A 19,288-nucleotide genomic window follows, 5' to 3' on the forward strand; every position below is an offset into this window, starting at 1 on the left:
AATTGGTCACCTTCAGCCTCTCTTTTCACAGATGCCTCACGAGGCCCCGACGCTCAACTCAGCTGACTTTACTTTGCTACCGTTTGCCAACTGTCAGTGTGGGAAGGCGCGAAGGTAACCTTTGTTAGTTTTGTTTTACACTATTTGATTCGAGTATTACTGTATAAAATGGTGAATGTTTTTTGTTTTATCTGAAATGCAGCGATAACAACACGAGAACATGACAAGGGCGATTTCGAAGAACCTCCGAATGAAGACTGCATGTTGGAATGGTAGGCAGTCGCGAGACAACCTGTTGCCTTAGTGAATGACGCCCCCAGCTGGATGGGAGTGGCTATGCACCATTTTTTACGTAAACCTCCGATACAGTCGCGGCTCAATAAATTGTGTATGGTAGAAAAGATCATTTATTTCAATTGTTATTTTTTTCCATTTAATTACAATAATGAAAAAAAAACTTGACGACAGTGTTAAAATAGCACGTGATATAGAGACAAAAAATACCATAATAACAAAGTGCATCTAAAAAGCCTAAACCAATCAATTACCAGGATTTTGGAACAGAAAAAAAAAAAAACGACACAGAGATAAATCATTTTAAATCATCACTCAGAACCCTAACCTGCACAGCGGTTTTTTTTAAAAGTTTATTTTAATACATTTACTTATTTATTTTGAACATGTGTCAAAAAATAGAAAAGAGGCCAAATCAATAATAAAGACTATAACTGTCAGAAGTGTACACACTTCAACACCATTGAAAGTGCCTCTGATAAAAAGCCAATTAAAATTTAGATGTTCTTGTAGTCTTGGCGTTTTTCCTTTACCTCTCTAAAAGATTTTCTATTTCCCCAATAAAATTGTCCAAATTGTGGGCCATTTTTACGGTGGGGAAAAAAGGTTTTGAAATGACTCATTTTGGTCTTATTCTTTTTTGCACTGCAAAATATGGCATGTGTCAACAGGGGTGAATAGACTTTTTATATCCACTGTATTTGTTCCATAATTGCTTCTAAGGTTAAAAACAGCAACGAGATACCAATTCAAAATTTCTGTCACTTTACCTGTTGATTGACACAATTTTCACAGCACTTACTGTCATTAGGGTTGTGGATAACCTGGGTAAAGTCTATTACTGCTAACTTGGGTCATGAGGCGCGGTACACAGCATCACAGCAGTGAATCATCACACTCATATTCTCACCTTTGGACAATTTAGAATTGTAAATGAAACCAACCTTGTATTCTGCACATGTTTTGCAATGTGGGAGGAAAATCCACGGATGAAAGATGCGCACTCCATGAAGGGAGGCAGACATTAATATTGGAACACCTGAAATGCAAACCCAAAATATCAAAATTGTTCATACGTGGGGCTGTGAGTTTTCCAGATAAATGTGTGCACCTTCAATATTAATGAGTAGAAACCACAATTAATGGTCAAGTTTGAGCTTCTGATTAAAGCGCAATAATTAGGCTAGTAGGCCCATTACTGAGCACTTTAAGAGAATAACTTTCTGTTGTTCATTAGACGTCCGCTGGGTGGCGGTAAATTACCAATGCAGCAAACCTGTTTATCAGTCTCTTTCTCAACACACACATGCGCACATGCACGAGTTCAGGAAGCTACAAAAATGCAACATATTTCAAATCAGAAATACATGACGCTATTGCTGTTTTATTCCAACTGATGGATAAAATAGCTTTTCGTTTTCATTACGGATAAACAATTAAATAAATGCTATGCAGAGGTCCTTGGTTTTGGAATTTGTACTGGTCCGAATGCGTCATTGTATGACATTAACTTATGCTTAACCTAACAAAGTTCAATGCAGAAATACATGACAATATTACTTTTTTATTACATCTGATCGATAACATGTGTTTTTAACTTTACAAACAATTAAATAAATACACCAGGGCACTTGGTTTTTGATATTTTACTGTGTCTGACACTAAACTACGCCAATACAATTATGTCTTAAATTCTAAAAGCATTACTCCTATTTTTCTTCCATCCATTATTTTGACATGCATCTACTCCTACAGAATTCATTAGATTCACATCTTTCTCATTTTCAGTACAGTATTCCAGAAATGCCCACCTATTACTACAAAAATTCACTTTTCCCCACATAAACACCACATCCATTCCCAATAGGACACTCACACAAATCCTATATTCCAATTAATCTTGGGAAAAATTTCCAACCTGCAGAAACTTCCAACTGACCAAAAAAACAACATTTTCACCCCCCAAATCCCCAAAATAAATCCCTCTTTTTTCCCAAGGAGAAAATAAAAGAACACATTATTGCTCACATTTGAATTTCAAAACATTAGGCACATTTCACAAATCTCGGAAATTATTTTCGTGTCAACAAATTTTACAGTCCAGAAAACAATCGCCACTCATTCGCATTTCAGATTAATTGATATAATTCCATTTCATGCAACAAATGCAATGTTTTTTTTCATGCAGCCTTTCAGCACACATTCATTTTTTTTTCTCTCCATAAATTGTATGTGTCAAGTCATAGTAACTATCTGTATGAAAAAAATGCATAAGCCATAGACATAAAACAAGCTAATGAAAAGAAATCGAACTGTTGTAAGTTAATGCACCTTCTTTTGACACCAAACAAAGTATTGTTTGACTACTGCACTAACGATTCATCGTCCACTAATCTTAACTTTGAAATGTCATGTTGAGACAGTCACAAAAATGATCACCAACTTCAAATTTGAATTTAAATAGCAGCTGTCACTGTGCTATCCCTCTCAGGCCCTAATAGGTCAGGTTCAATTTGAACAAACAATTTGAAACAAAAAGTAAAAAAAAAAGGCTACTTACTGTGGACATGAAATGCTAACAAGATAACACTGTACATTTCAGACATTGGAAACACACACTAACATTAGCCGTCGCTAGCTGTTTTGCATTTCAAGCAATTGTGTAGAGTTTGTGTCCATCTTTGTTGCACCTCATCAGCTGCTTGCAAACACTCTCTAAGTAAATTTTACAAAAATCTAAATTTTGAAATGGAGAATAACATTTTAAAGCTTTTTTTTTTTTAACCTTTTTAACCTTTTTTTTAAGAAGGTAGACTAAAGCTGTTTTCATAAAAGTGTCAACATAAGTCCTGCTTTCCTGTGTGCACATATATTAGCTTGTTTTTGTTCAAGTAAATCAGTGAGTACATCAAATATGATCATAATTAGTTCAGTTTTCATTGTTTTTGACATTTTGGCTTGAGCGTTTTTTGTGAATTGTGCGCCTCGGCTCCATCAAGTATGGAAAAAACTGAGACATATAATTGAATTAATAAATCATGTAGACAAGCAGATACTGTAGACCACAGGTGTCCCATTTGTGTGCCTACTTCATGTTATTGTGTGCATTTGTAAGTTGCAAATGTTCTTAATTTTCAAAGCTCGCGCCCTTACCGCCCACTATTAATGAGCAGAATAACAACAACAAAAATCTATTCTGTTCTAATCTATTCTAAAAAAACAAAAAAACAAAAACTGAACCAGTCAAAGGTTTGGAAACAACCTCTAATTCTGGTGTATTTTTTTTTATGATTTTAAGATTTTCTGGATTAAATTAATACTTAAATCATTGAATAATAAAGAAATATTGAGGGAATTATTTATTGAACAAAAATCATGTTCATCAAAGTCAAATTTTTCATACTTTTGATTCTTCAAAGTTAGCACATTTTGCCCAAACAATAGCTTGGCGCATCTTGGTATTTTCCGTCAGTGTTATGATGTGGATCATGCTTAATGACATGAAACGCCTTTCAGTTCACCGATGTGCATTCTCGAGAGTTAATATCTTAAGTTACCTAACTTGTTTAATGTGTATTAGCTCATTTGAATTTGAAGGTTTTATTTCCCCCAATCTTTCGAGTGGTAGTGTCGATCTCAAACTAGATCAATTTAACGACTGTTTTTCTATCACTTTTTTTGTGTGTATTTCAATACTATGACAATAACATTCATTTTCAAAGTCATAAAATTACTCGGTGGTTATTTTTAAAAATGGGCATTCTTGCAAATGATGATTAACCCACCAAATAGAAAAATAGATAGATGGATATTCAAGAGAGACAAGACAAACAGACAGAGGAGTGATCACATTTTTTCACATGCTGCAAAACTTCACCAGACGAGTTTGGAGAGGTGGTTGAGTGCTCATATGGAATGTGTCTCATCTGCGGAAGTCACCACCGCGTGTGTGAGAGTTTGTGTATGTGCGTATCTCCTTGTGATTAAAATAATAATGACGGTACAATGGAAATAATGATGATGATAATAACAGACGGAAATGTACAAATAAGATTACAAAGGATGTGTGTGAGGGTACATGTTGATTGAGATTCTTATAGCGGTCGGTGGTGGAATACAAGCAAATTCAAAGTGGAATCGTTAGGTGGGCAGATTTATCCGAACCTTTATCGGAATGCATCAAAAGTTAATAGAACAATGCAATGTGGATGTGATTATCTTCTTTTTTTGCCTCTAACATGGGAGGAAAGTCCACAAGAGGATACACCCCCTGTTTTAATTGGCACCGCCTCCTTCTACAACCAGCCACACTCACATGCACATGCCTGCAACACACACACTTCCCAGATGATTTCATTTCCTGTATCACGGGCTATTTCGGTTTATTTGGATTTCCCTCTTCATTGTCTGCATGTCGGCGGGATTTATTATTGTTTCTGTTTGTTTTTGTGTTTTTTTTTCTCTCTTCTTTTTAATAATGATTGTGTTGTTTTATTTTAGTACCCTTGTGTTCAGTTCACACTTTTCATTGTTTTTGATTCTTTTTGCCTTATTCTTTGGCAAAAATGACATGACATATGGCATAAATTTGATCAAAATAAATCGTCTTATAATTAAGTCACTTTAGTGTCATCAAATCTTTACCGTCTCTATTGAGGAACAGTATGATTTGTAATGATTGAACACCACTCTGTATTCATACAAGACACAATATGTAACAGGCTTTGAGCAGTTTCATCATTAACAAACCCATAAACCCATGTTTGATTGTTACCAATTAATGCAATTTAAGGTAAGCAAGTGAGCGCAGGACAAAAATCAACAGGTTTTATTTAACCTTATGGTCTACTTCAATTTCATTGTGCAACTAGACACTTTTTCTACACATTTAAGTAAGATTGCTTATTTTAAATATTGCAGATTTTCCAGGCCTTTTGTCATTTCCAACAGTAAACATCCTTTTTTTTTTTTTACTTTGAACTTTGCTTTTACCAGCCCAAGCCTCCTTTTATTGTCTTTTCCCCCTCCCACAATTCCTACATGTTAGGTACATGACCTGAATATTCAGTTTTACAAGTTCGAAAAGTTTTTAAAGCAAAAGAAAGAAAAAGACAATTTCATTTGATTGCATCAGGCATGTTTCAGTGCTATTATTCAAATAGTTTTTAACAGAGTAGTTCATTTTTTATTCTTTTTAAACTGACAAAATGCCAAATAGAAAGACATTCTTTGTGGTCTATTTTTAGCATATTATTCCATATAAGTGATTTTTTAATTGTTAACATATAATAAAAGTGGTCTCAATTAGTCAGGGGTGTAGACAGTATTTTTTAATAGGATACTGTACATTTACTCATGAGTATCAAGATGTTTGAAAGCGCTCAAGAGGCAAAATATGCATTTTTACATCTTTATTGAAGTACACAAGTACAAAAGTATATAAACACAAGCCAAATACACAGATCTTTTTTAAACAGTTGTTTGTGTCATTCTTTTACATTTGAAAGTGCTTCTTCGCAGGCACTCAGGGCAGGATACAGTGCGCTCTTGTGCAGCCTGCAGATGTACCACCGTCCCCCATTCCACACATTCCAGGATTTCCCAGCAAGCATTGCAAGCAAGCCCAAACAAGTCACGTTCTTGCACTGGGGCGGAATTTCACACAGTCAAGTGACTCGAGGCGGCCTCTCTTTCTTTTTCGGGGGGCCCATCTCGACCGACGCTTTCCCTACCGTGCCCGTGCAGTCGCAAAAAACAAGTAAATGAGTCACTTTGTGTCGTGACAAAGACATAGCATTTTTTTTTTCTTCAAGTTATGCACCAGCGGTCTGGAAAGAAGGCTCTTTTAGCACGGTGCAAACAAACAAGGCTCTTTGCTCCGCAGGTTGCCCTCAGGGTTCAAACATGAGGCACACACGGGAGCACTGACACCTAATCTCGACACAACCTGAGAGAAGAGCAGGACGAGAGGGACGGCTTGGGGGGAGGGCGAGGGGCCTGCATTCCTCCCCGAATGTCCCCCTCCCCCCTCCCAGACCTGCTATATGCTTACAAGGATGCTCAAAAACACAGAGGCCCACCCTCACACTGCTCCACTCCACTGCTTCCTTTTAGCATAAACTCACACTCCTGTGTTTGATGACACAACAACACACGGGTGAGGAGGACAGTTGGTGTAAATAAACCTCATGTTACGGTTTAATGTCATATACGACGCTGTTACCTCAGCTAAGAAGGTTATGTGTACACAGTTTGCGAGTTAAGGCCACTCAGACTACTTTGAGTTCCACTAAACTTTTTTTTTTTTTTTTTGTGCTGTAGGATTCCCAACTATTGAAGCTGTTTTTTCTCCAGCAAATGCATAGCAGTTTAAGTATATGCAATTATTAGTATCTACCAAATGTGCATTTAGTTCATTTGATCGAAAGTGTTATATGGGCTTTGCAGAGGGTAAAGGCAAAGTGTGAATATGGATGTGTTTTTATTTCGTTTGCCAAAATTGTACGAACTCTTTCATACATTTTTGTTTGTGTATCATACAAAATCTACTCAGATTTTCACACAGCTTTGACAATACTCATTTTTTAAAGAATTATTCTAGTAACAATCCAACATTTTTAGGCCATATATTTTGTGAGCCTGCCCTTCTCCATAAACCTCTCAAGGATTTTATCTGAGCGCATAGATCTTAAAGACCACATTATAGTTTTTGGAAGAAGCCAGAAATGGCATCAGCAACATTAGAATCACTTATTTAAATCAATATGCGACGCCATTGAAAAGTTTTGATTCAATAATGTATTTACTTCATCTTCTAACCACTTTGCTCTTTAATATTTTCCTAATTTCTCAGTGAAAAAAGTGCAGTAATCTTGAGAAGTGGAATTCTATGAAATGCAAGTCAAATTACTCACAGAGGTTGCATTCCTTCTTTAATTTCACTACTAACCCTATTGAAACAATTCCCACTAAACTTTGTAGAGGGGTAAGGCATCGGTCAAGGAAGAAAGCATTCCATTTTGGGGGCAGCCTTGGATACATGAGACAAAGTAGCCCTGTATTTCAACTGGGTGATTTTATATATATATATATATATATATATATATATATATATATATATATATATATATATATATATATATATATATATATATATATATATATATATGTGTGTGTGTGTGTGAGAAAATGGAGACATACACAGGTGGAGTGTACTAATTAAAATGAGTGGTTAAGTCATTCCAGCTTTACTCCACCCACCAAGGCGTTTCTTTGTGTTCTAATATTATTCATATGGCAGAGTGAAGTAAATTCTTTGAGGTAGGAATAAACCGGGGCTGATTAATTCCACTGTGCTGTTTTTATGGTTTGTTCAAAGACAAAACTTTGTGACCAAACTTTGTGGCCAAACAAATGATCGGAATTGGATCCAACCTTTCTTGGATCTAATGAATGAGGGGAAAAGGTGTACATTTGGAAAGAAATTGGGATTATGTCTTGTGGGAGATCTTTCTTGTGACTTGACATTTTTAAAGGGTTTTGCTTTGGTTGGGAAGTTGCAAAAAAAAAAAAGACTCATCAGTGCAGGAGGCTGTTTCACCTGCCATCAGCCATCAAGTCAAGTCAACCAGTCCACTTCCACTGGCCAGTTCTGAAGCCAAATGCTATGACAATACTATTGCACTGCTAGAATGGATGTTACAGTAGTGCAACATTGTCAAAGCAGCTGACCTCAGCATGTGTCAGCACACGGCCAGAATAAAGAGATAGAGAGGAGGGTTGGGGGAGGGGGGGGGGGGGCGGCCAATCTACATTTAAATAGTTGCAATGGTTGACCACTATTTAAATATTCTGAGGCTATTTGGGAGGTTGCTTCCACTATTTCACCAAGGGCAGGGAAGCTACGGTTTGAGAACCTTAAGCGACTAGCCAGAACATTTGTGATCGCCGCAAAATTCAAAAAGCCATACTTGTTTTAAAACAGTTCATTACATATAAAAATGTTGCACAGGAATTTAACTAGAACACCGAAGATACGGAAGCAACGACTGGTGGAACATAGAAGATATAATCCAGACTACAACATAATTTTAAAAGTAGTGTCTTCCTAAAGAAAAACTCAAGAAAATCTTGTTGCAAGGTGGATTGTAACCGCCATGTAATTCTAATGAACTAAACCCTCTAAAAGCTTATCAACGCATATGATAGGCAGTTTTATTGTTGTCATATTTTTCAAAGGATTCACTAAAGGAACAATTGAAAAAAATTCCAACCGCAGTACACATACAATATTTTATTGTATATATGAGTCAGTGTTGTGTGGGTCCATCAACCAATGCCCTTTTAATATTGCACTGCTCATCCCCAATGGCCAGTAGTGCAACAGAAAAAGGGCAGTGGTCAACAACCATGGAGTCTTTTTGCACAAAGAAAAAAAAAACCTTGAGAAAAAATAAATATATACAAGTTGAATGAGCACATGCTATTTGCAAAATAAATAAAATAATGAAGCAGCTCAATGCCTCTGTACGGTTGAAGAAGGGGGCACAAGAACAAAAAGCTGCTTGAGTGTTGAATTAACTTCCTAAATTTAACAGCATTGCTTATACTCTCGCCCTGAGAGAATGGGAATTTCCCAGCATGTGGGCCCATACTATTCTCTTCAGTCAATGACATGCATTCTAATTTGGGGTAGAGGAGGAGGAGTAGGATGGGGGTTAAAGGGAGGAAGAAAAGGAGAGGGGAGGGGGTGCACATTAAAGCCTTCCACACCTTGACTATCAAACTATTAGCCCGACATGGTCCCAAGTTGTACCTCTGGTGAGTACAAAGAGTCTCTTAGAGCAAAAGGAGAGAGAACAAGTTGAGAAAAGGGAGAAAAGCTCTTTTTGGGGGCGGGGAGTGCTAGTGAGGCGTTTGCGCAACGCCGTCCGTGGCTGTTACACAACGTACACAATCTATAGCATGAGGCCAGCCCCTGGACAGCTAGAAAGGAGAACATCATGTGGTCGCATGGTGCTGTTTACCTGCTTTCCCTCACTCTCTCTCCCCGCCATGTCTACAAGGAGGAGGAGAAGAAGAAGGAGTGCGCGCGGCCTATGCGCTTCCTCCACTCCACGTCAAGCCACCCAACCAGCCAGCCCCGGAGTCTCTTTCCTGCCAGCCCACGGCGCAACACTGACGACTTGTTAGATTGCACAACAGGCTTGGCTGCACGCACACGCCCGCAACGTGAAAATGTAACCCCACACCCACCCCGCGACCCCCCCCCCCCCCCACTCCCTCCCCTTCCTCCCAATCATCGGATACCTATTAGGTGGCCAAATAAGGTGCACTTTATCCTCTCCAAGTCCTCCCACTCCACCGGCCCGAAGTCGACCTGTTTTGCACGCGTGGAATCAAGTTTGCATACAAGATTAATGCATAAAAAGAAGCTACAACTCACCGTAGAGAAACCCCCCACCCCCATCCGCCTCGCACCCCCCTCCTCCCTTTCTACCTCTCGTCTTTCCCACGGAATACTATCAGCAGGAGAATCCGTAGATAGGCCAAGAAAAACAACGACGACAAGGGAAAAGAGAGCCGCTTTCCTCGAAATCACGCCGCGTGGAAGGCGGGTGGTGGAAGGGAAAAAAAGAGGGGGTGAGGGGTGGGGGGGCAATGGCTTCGGTTTTCGTTGTCCCCGCGTCGTTAATAATCGCACAAAACGGAGCCAAAGAGCTTCCGAAAACGAGCGTCAAATCCCGCGTGAACCTCCTCTTCTTCCTTCGTACAGGGGCGGTGGTGGAAAAAGTGTTCCGCGCACACGTAACACACACAGCCCTCGAGCATACCGGACTCCATCTTTGACTACTTGACATTCACAGGCTGGCGAGGCTCGAGTCGCCGCTTTTGCATTGCCGCGCGCCCATTGGCTGTCTCCTGCGCTAGTCCGCGTCGATTGGCCGCACCGCGGCGCCCGCCCCGCTTATTGCGCGTAGCTCATTGGTCAAGAGCAACGACCCGTCATTCGGTGCAGCGAATCCCTGATTAACTGTGTCCCATTCACAAAAATCCACCCAGGCTCCGCCTTCTTCCCCTCGCGGTATCCTAATTATTTTATTCACTTTTTTTGGGTGGGCCCGCTGCAAAACCAAGGAGGTGTACTTATGATATTATAATTAGAATGTAATTGAAGTTAGCCCGGATGGACGTGTCACCAAATAAAGATTCACCTCGCTTACTTCTGGACCAAATCTGGTTAAAACAACAACGCGGATTTAATCAAATGATTATGAAAGAAAATCTAACAATTTGTAAAAGTTGCGCGCATGGACAAAATAAGGAGCCCCCAGTGACAAACTGTCGACTGGCTCAAATTGTTACCATGGTCAGTGCACAAAATGGAAGCGCGACGAGTTTTTTTTCCCGTTTTTCTTTTTCTTTTTTTTATTGACGCCCAGAGAGGAGAAGCGGTCTGTGAAATTTGGCATTCCTGGCCTAGAGGAGCTGAAATAATGGCATTATCCCGCGGTTCCCCCCCAACCCAGTCCGCTCAGATCTGATTGTGCAGCCACTCGGTGCATTTTTTTAATGTATAGTGTGAGGCGTGATGAAAATTCGACTCTTCTTCTTCTTCCTCCTCCTCCTCGGTGTCCCGTGAAAACGCACGAATTCATTTAAGGCACCGATCCAGCAGAACTCTCTCCACTCCCTCCTATCTATCTGGTTCCAATAATAAGTTCTGATAGTGACGGCTGGTGGTCCACAGCGCCCTGCTGCTAATACACAAACTGCACTAGTACGCACACTCGTGCAGGGAATTAATGCTGCGAACGCCTGATTACCTCATTTATTACTGGTAGTAAGCACCCCCCCCCCCCCCCCCCCTTCAAACACACACGCACACGCACGCACACACACACACACACACACACACACACACACAGGGTGAAAACCAACTTAAATTGTTCGTTCGTGATTGTGGGGGATGTCATTCGATTAACATTCATGTCAAAAAATCCAGCCAAATCCAGAATAATTTCAATAAAGTGTTGAAATTGTATTAGCAAAATTATGACACATTAAAAAAAAACAACAAAAAAAACTTAAAACGTTTCCGTAAAACTGTTTAAAAAGTGTCCCATTTCTATGAGGTTTGCTTTTTGAATAGAAATACATAACACTACAATAAACAAGTAGACAGTATTTCAAAAATGTGCTTGATCAACTTTAAAATGTGTATGAATCAAATTAAATATTGGACTTAAGCTGCTTTTCCCCTTCAAGTGTTTTTAATAATTAAAAAGTTTTGCATACATGTCATTTAATCTAATTCGCCTTGCATTTTGAGTACAATCAATGGAAAATAAAACAATGCATGGATATAAAAATAGAGTCATCTTTAGCCTTTTAATTTAGCTTATTTGATTACACATGTATGATAATTCAATTGAACTTTTTTGTTGTCAGGCAATTCAGTAGAGCACTTAAAATATCTGGATGTTAATGGTCACATTCGGAAAATTTACCGGGAGTATCGAAAGGATTGTTTTCGTCTGTTTTGTCTCTAACTGCAGTTTGTGAACTAAAACATTTTAGTTTGTGAACTAAAACATTTTAGGGAGGTGGTCTATACTTAATTTGTATGTTTTTTACATTTACACAACTTTTTTAAGCAGCTTCACTTGTGTCAATGAGTGTTTGATAGCAAGGACCGAATGTTTTTATGACAAACCGATATTAAATAATTGTTCTTGAAATATAGTATTAGATAAAAAGTGATTTTTGAGCTTTTACATTTTGAGAAAGTGTTATGGGGAAATGAGCTTGTTTTTATGAGTCAAGCTGATGATGTTTAAAAAAGCGAGGAGAGGGGAAAAAATCACTTGTTTTAGAAAATGTTTCTGTTTAAAAGGTGCCTGAGGGGATGTTAAAAAAAAGGGGGGGGGGGGGGGGGGGGACTTTAAGGCTACAAACCTGCATGTAGCAGTATGGCTGCCTTGCCTGTCTAAGTGTGTGTGTTTGAGTGTGTGAGGTGTCATATGGGCCCAAAGAAAGCCTTTTAAAAGACGCTGCTTATTGTTGTGCCTCTTTTTTTTTTGCATTTCCCCCCAAGTAGCAGCTCCCATCCTCCCAAAATGTACCTCCTTTCTTCCTCTGCACTTTGACCTCTTCCCTTCCCCCATCCCCATTTCCATCTACCACACACACACTCACACATACGTCAGTATACATACATGCACACACATAGCTGCCTCCTCCTCCTCCTCAGTCCCGAACTCTCCCATCAGGCCAAAGCAGTGTGATGAATCGTCATTGATAACTTGGAAGGCGCTTAATGGTGACGTTTTGGGTGGCTGTGGGAGGTTTCATCTCCTTTCTCATGAAGGAGCAGTGGCTGGAGCCCACCTCGAGCCCCCCGCTCCTCCTCCTCCTCCCTCTCGTCCTCCCCCCTTGAAACAGACTCTATGGACTGCATGCATGACATTCCAGCTGTGTGGGTGGCACGCTTTTTTTTTTTTTTTTAAACTGCATCCCCACCAGTACACAGCACGTCCCGAAGCTCTGAACAGCACGGGGACCGCCGTGGCCCCGCATCCGCCTTTCTTTAACCTCGGTTTTAACTGCCTCAAAATAAGCCCTACGACATATAGGTACCATTGCACGCTCTACTGAGAGCCCGCATGTAAACATTTATGAAGATAATGAGGCTCAATTAATTACCAGTAGGTGTGCGACTGCACTGAATCACATGGAGCATGGTGAGCAAACTATTTCAGTATGTTGTACTTATACATAACTGGTAAATTTAGACCTATTCCAAAAACATTTAAAAGGAAAACTATTAGTACGCTTGGTGATGATTTAGTATGTGGATATTTAAAAAAACAACAACCCTGAAATAATAGTACAAACTAGACCCTGTTTGATGTCTTTTTTAGGGTCAATAACAAGGGCGTTAGCAATATTTGGAGCCAGTATTAATTTTCCATAAACTGTAAAATATTGCCATCAATAGTTTTTAACAAACAGGAATATGCTGCCGTCGATACATCATAATGTTATACATTATACATATCTGTTATAAAACTCTATCAAAAATTTCAGGGAGCTTCCAGTCATCAGCAAGTCTTAAAAGTGTCACAGTCCACCATTTCAGCCACCTCACTTCCAGCTTCACCACACCCGCTCAGCCCTCCTTCTAATCAGCCTCGAACACCAACACCTGCAACCATTTACCCGCTCAGTATAAAGCCCGGTCACTTCCCTCCACAACCCGCCAGATCGTCTCTATGCGCTACGCCGAGCTTTCCAGCAATTCCTCCTGCCAGCCTGCCTGTTGTCCGACCCTGTTCGCCCTTGACCTCCCGATTGCCTGCCGAATTGACTGGATCCTTGGTATTTCGACCTTGCCTGCCTCTGACCACCCGCTAGCCTGCCGTCTTTACCTGTATGCCCGAGCCCCCCTCCCGTCTCGCTCCCTTTGCCCGACTCCCAGCCAAACCCCAGCTCTCCCGACTCCAGAACCCCCCAGACGTCTGTGCCACGCTCCCGTCAGCTCCCACGACTACCCGCACCTTCTGTTCAATAAACACTCTGCCATTGCCCTTACCAGTGCGTGCGTGCTCTTGGGTCCTCCCTCGTCCCGCCGTAACAAAAAGGTGAAATGAAAACCGGAAACAAGTCAATCATTTGCTTTATTTTTACAGAATTGTAATAAATGCTCTCCAAAACAGCTTACATATTAAAAATTAGCTTGTTTTAGGTATAAAGTTACCTAAAATTCAAATAAATGGTTCCCTAACACAGTTTGAAATTGATTTATTTTCGTCCCTCAGATTTTTTAAAATCTGAAATTTGACATATCTTTCAGGAAACGATAATGTTATTAATTTTGATATTTGATGCTGGCATATCACGAGCGATCATGACAATATGAAACATCACAGTATACATATTGCGTCCCCTTTTCTATATCTAAAATGTTAGAAAACATAACCTTTTTTTTTTTTAGCACAAATGATGTATCCTTGGTAATAATGCTGACTAAAAGCATCTCTCAGTGTGATGCAGAAGCAGTTTCTAAAGCTTATAGTAGGAGGAAGTTTATTTATTTATTTATTTATTTATTTATTTTAAGCAGATGAGAACATCATGTTTTACAAATTAAGAACATTTTTATCTCCGTTATTATATAAACCAAAATTGTTACAAGGGAACTGACTTCAAAATTCACTGTAATAAGTTCAGTTTGTAAAGTTTGCCAAAAGTAAGAGGATTTAGTTTTTGAACAGTTTTGAACCTTTACCATTTGATTAATCAGAAAAAGATACCTTGATAGCCATCTCCTTTTGTCTGCAATCGCTTATATATAAACACCCTCTTGGTACCAAAAATCAACTAGATCCATAGTCACAGTACACTATAGCTATTATTACTATTACAAATCGTAGATCTATTTAGATGAGTTAAATGAATCCAGTATTACTGAAACCCTTTCTGAATGATCAGCAATACAGTTTTCTACCACACTCAACAATCTGGAATCCTAACGAGATAGATAGATGGATGGATGGATGGATGGATGGATGGATGGATAGATGGATAGATAGATAGATAGATAGATAGATAGATAGATAGATAGATAGATAGATAGATAGATAGATAGATAGATAGATAGATAGATGATAACTGCACTTAAACAGGACTTTGCTACCTTAAGTAGTCAAAGAGCTCCACACTGAGTACTCACTTACCTACACAGCAACAAGAACTACAGGAGGTTCACTGTCTTGCTCTGGACACTTTGACATGGTCACTATGGTCAGGGATCAAACCCACAACTTTTCATTTGGGAGATGACTATGTGACCAGTGAGCAATGCCGCCCACAGTTGATACTGTAAATAAACTGGGGGGAAAAATGATGCGCTGAATGCTCAGTCTAATTTGGTCAAGTGTTCTTTCACAATACAATCATCTAGATTCTGATAGATTTTGAGTCATACTTTTATTTTTCGTGCAACCAGTTGATGAAATAAAATTGAATGCTCAATGTAACTCTTTTCAAGTGGATACAAGCTTGCTCGCTTGCTAGCTAGCTACTTATACTGTAGCTAAAGCTAGAGAGATAGATAGATAGGGTTAGGGTTAGGGTTAGGGTTAGGGTTAGAGTTAGGGTTAGAGTTAGAGTTAGGTAGATAGATAGATAGATAGATAGATAGATAGATAGATAGATAGATAGATAGATAGATAGATAGATAGATAGATAGATAGATAGATAGATAGATAGATAGATAGATAGATAGATAGATAGATAGATAGCACTAAAAAGGTTACATTGAATTTACACAATTTTACCTTGGTAAAGATTTCTATGAAATAATAAACTATCTGAATACAAATGCTGAACATTTTAAAATACAAGATACATAAAAATGTATCTGGAAGCAGGTGATTTTATCGTTTACTGGCTAACAAAACACAATGAAGTAACTTCAACACCTCTTTTCCAGGCAACAAGCAAAAGGAACAAGTCTAGTCAGTTTTGTCATCAGACTGTTAAATTCTCGTTGGTTTCGCCTTCTTACACGGTAACCTACATTTTATTCTAAAAAGGCTATATTTGGTGTCAGTCTGAACAGTCAAATTTAAAACAAAAATTTACACTTGGAAGAGAGTAATAACAAAAAAAAAATCTGAGTAAATCTAACTAAAGATGTACTCTGTTTAGACCAGGACCAAATCTAATCTTTTAAGAGTAAAATGTACTCGAGAAATTTACCATGTTATCAAATCTTCAACATACACGGTCTATCTACTCTCTATAGAGATATCAGCACCCTGCTATCGCATTTAACGAGTAAAACAAGCAAGCAAACAGATGTGTAACCAGTGAGCAAAGAGTCACGCTGAAACACTCCCAAGCTCACTTATTGACGAGTGCATCGATTGCCTATCGATTATTTCCTTAGTGTGCATGCGGCGCACGTGGTCACCAACAGGCCTCGCCCATAACTGACAGTCGACATCCTCTTCATGCAGTATGCATACATACCCCTCCTCCTCTTTGCCCCTTTCCACTTCAACTATAGTGCATGAGTCCAGCAGAGAGAGAGAGAGAGAGAGAGAGAGAGAGAGAGAGAGAGAGAGAGAGAGAGAGAGAGAGAGAGAGAGAGAGAGAGAAAGAGGGAAAACTCAAGCCCATTAAATGAACTTCAGAGGAATTCCTCACTTTACATATGGAATGCACTCGGGGTCGAAGGGCAAAGGGCCAGAGGGGAATCCACCCGCGCCCGGGCAGGCAGGCAGGCAGGCAGGCAGGCAAGTCGGCCTTATTTAAACAAGCCTGGAATGCCTGCTTGGCCTGCTGGCTGGTGTGCAGGAAGAAGAAGAAGAAGAGGAGGAGGAGGAGGAAGGAAGTTCTCAGCTATTAAGATGAACGCGAGGGGCCAATACATAGGAACACTTTTTTTGACCTCTGGTGCCTTGCTGAGAGCTTCTATACTCTAAACTCAATGCAAAAAACCCAGAATGCAACAGAGTTACCTATTTGTAATTGTGCTTGTATTTTTAGTAACATATTATCATCTATAAAAAGTGAAAGCCGCTTTTAGTAATGTAGTAGAAGTTTAAGTAACAGTTAAGACATTTTTGCACTGGATTATTCATAATTAGTGGCATTTCAAGATGGAATATGTCTTTTCAAAAAAATCAAGCTCATGTCTCTGGGAATGATAATTGAGAAATTGATATGTTCCAATTTTGCACTTGATTCACCTTCAAATGATATAATACATTGAGGTAATATTTCATCATCTAGTAATCCCATATTTTCATTCGCTTTAATTACAATTTGAACTGTTTGCTGGAAAATAAAAGTTAAGACCTTAAGCGGATTGTTTTTGTTGAATCCTGCTTTTGTAGAAGTCTGGTTTTGTGAAAATGCATCACATATTTAATACACAGTCAAAATAATGATAAATGTAACACCCTTGTGTTTTTTACTTTCTCCCACACATCAGAAATGCTCCTGTGTCTATTTTGTCACAGGAAAAATATGAACGTGAATATAAGTGTTCAAAAATATCAACACAAACTAACAAAAAAAATCAAATAAAAATTGTTTAGATCATTATTATTAATTCGAAAAGTATAAGTTAATTACACCGAACAAGTGAAGCATATGTTTCACAAAACAAAACAACTTATTTTTGTTTTTTCTTTCGAATGGGACAGGTTTACACAAAGCATAAAAACAATGGCAATTCAAAATGTTATTATTTTACTGTGATCCTGAGCATATTTCTTTCTTTTTAGCAACCAGATCTTGTTAGAGCATGCAGGTGTACCTAATGAAGTGGCCGTTGACTGGACTGTCAATACAACTTTCTCACTTCTTCAAAAGTGCATATTTTGTTACTTTACATGCTTCATAATAACTTGTGAAATTGTTTGCAACAAATAACGCAAGATTGCCTCACTTCCTTTAATGTCAAAAACCGTGCATCTCTCGTCTTTACAAAAGTGATGACCAATTTTCAGTTCATTTCAAAACCCGAACCTTAAACCTTAACCTTGTGCTGAGGACCTTCTTAAAACATTTGTTCACATAAAGATTAATTTACTGTCATTTATGTGCATTTTGTATGACTTTTTTTTTGAAGTTTTGGACCTTGAATGTGTCATCTTTAGGTGTGGGCCCCTTTAAAAGAGGCCCTGCAGCCAAGACCACACACCAACTACTTTTGTCAAACTTCAATAACATCACAATATACTGAATCACGTGAGTCCTACGAAAATGTTTGAGTGCAAGAACTTTTACTTATATGCTGACTATTATTGAAATATATTAGGACACTTTTCAAGTAGCATTGATGCATACAATTACATCCTTTTCTTTCTTTTTTTTTAATACAATCCAACAAGAAATGGAAGATATCTGTGAAAAATAGAAATGGTTCATACTACCCGCACAAAAACTATATTTATTTGACTATTGTCATTAACAAACAATAATGTACAGTTTACATCACAATTAAATGTGTTGTTTTATGGTGATTCATAATTATCTATCAATCTTTTTATCCTGAGATGACTAGTAAAAATAGAAATGATTACAACGCCTCCTTGTACGACTTTTTAAAATATACAATAGTGTGCTACATATTAGAACCATCCAATTTGCTGATTAATAGTGATAAATGTTGTATTATGGTATAACTTGTAAAGAAAAGGTGTTTCTGCATAGTATTGCGTGAACAGTGCATATACATAAAGAAAGCAGGTGTTTCTGTATTGCATTGAGTGAAACGTGCATATACAAAAGAAAAGCAATATAATATATATATATATATATATATATATATATATATATATATATATATATATATATATATATATATATATATATGTATTAATTAGGGTAACTATTATATAAATAAAGACTGAATATACGAGAAATCATAATTATATAATAACTTTAATAATTATATGATAAAAGTGCTCTTCTTTTGTTGTTATTCTGAGTGTTTATATCTAGATCTAGATCTATAATTGATTGACAAGTGCGCAAAAATATTATGAGACATTTGATAGCCAGAAAAAAAGCTTCCAGTTTTAAACGCCAAGTCTTAAGTGTAAAGCGATTTGACACAAACTGCTTCTGTAAAAACAAGAAGGAAACCTGAATTACGCTTATACTATGAATAATTTCAAAGCTGTTTGCATCTTAGTATTTTAATGCATTCTTATTAAATCAAAATCACTGATGTCATTAAAATGAAATGTTATTTTGTTTTTTACACATTTTTTTGTTTTTTTTTACACATTTTTGATTGGGGTCCTCAGATTGCAATAAAAAAATAACCCTCTCTCATAGGTTACCACATATGAATGAATCAATTCAGCAATCAATACTTGTGTAGTGCGTGTGTGTGTGTGTGTGCGTGTGTGTGCGTGTGGTGCTGGGGGTGGGGTGGGATTGGTGTCAGTGTCCAATGAATGAATGAAGA

The 19,288-nt window shown here is 38.2% G+C and overlaps 1 protein-coding gene across 3 annotated transcripts in view; it reads left to right on the forward strand.

The window, feature by feature from the left end:
* Window positions 1-19,288, forward strand: part of nt5c2l1 (5'-nucleotidase, cytosolic II, like 1) — a 43,643-nt gene that overhangs the window by 10,374 nt on the left and 13,981 nt on the right. Inside the window, exons 17-19 of one of the 3 annotated variants that reach the window (XM_088435864.1) lie at window positions 32-114; window positions 203-272; window positions 5,815-5,833. In XM_088435864.1, the coding sequence (XP_088291990.1) occupies window positions 32-114; window positions 203-224 (105 nt within the window). In that variant the 3' untranslated portion in view covers window positions 225-272; window positions 5,815-5,833. Of the gene's footprint in view, window positions 1-31; window positions 115-202; window positions 3,355-5,814; window positions 5,834-19,288 lie in introns of those variants that run through there. The other 2 variants (XM_088435865.1, XM_088435863.1) reach the window with 2 other exon arrangements.

This window comes from Hippichthys cyanospilos, chromosome 15 (genome assembly GCF_059441005.1).
Source record: "Hippichthys cyanospilos isolate Australia breed blue-spotted pipefish chromosome 15, RoL_Hcya_1.0, whole genome shotgun sequence".
Classification (NCBI taxonomy): Eukaryota; Metazoa; Chordata; class Actinopteri; order Syngnathiformes; family Syngnathidae; genus Hippichthys; species Hippichthys cyanospilos.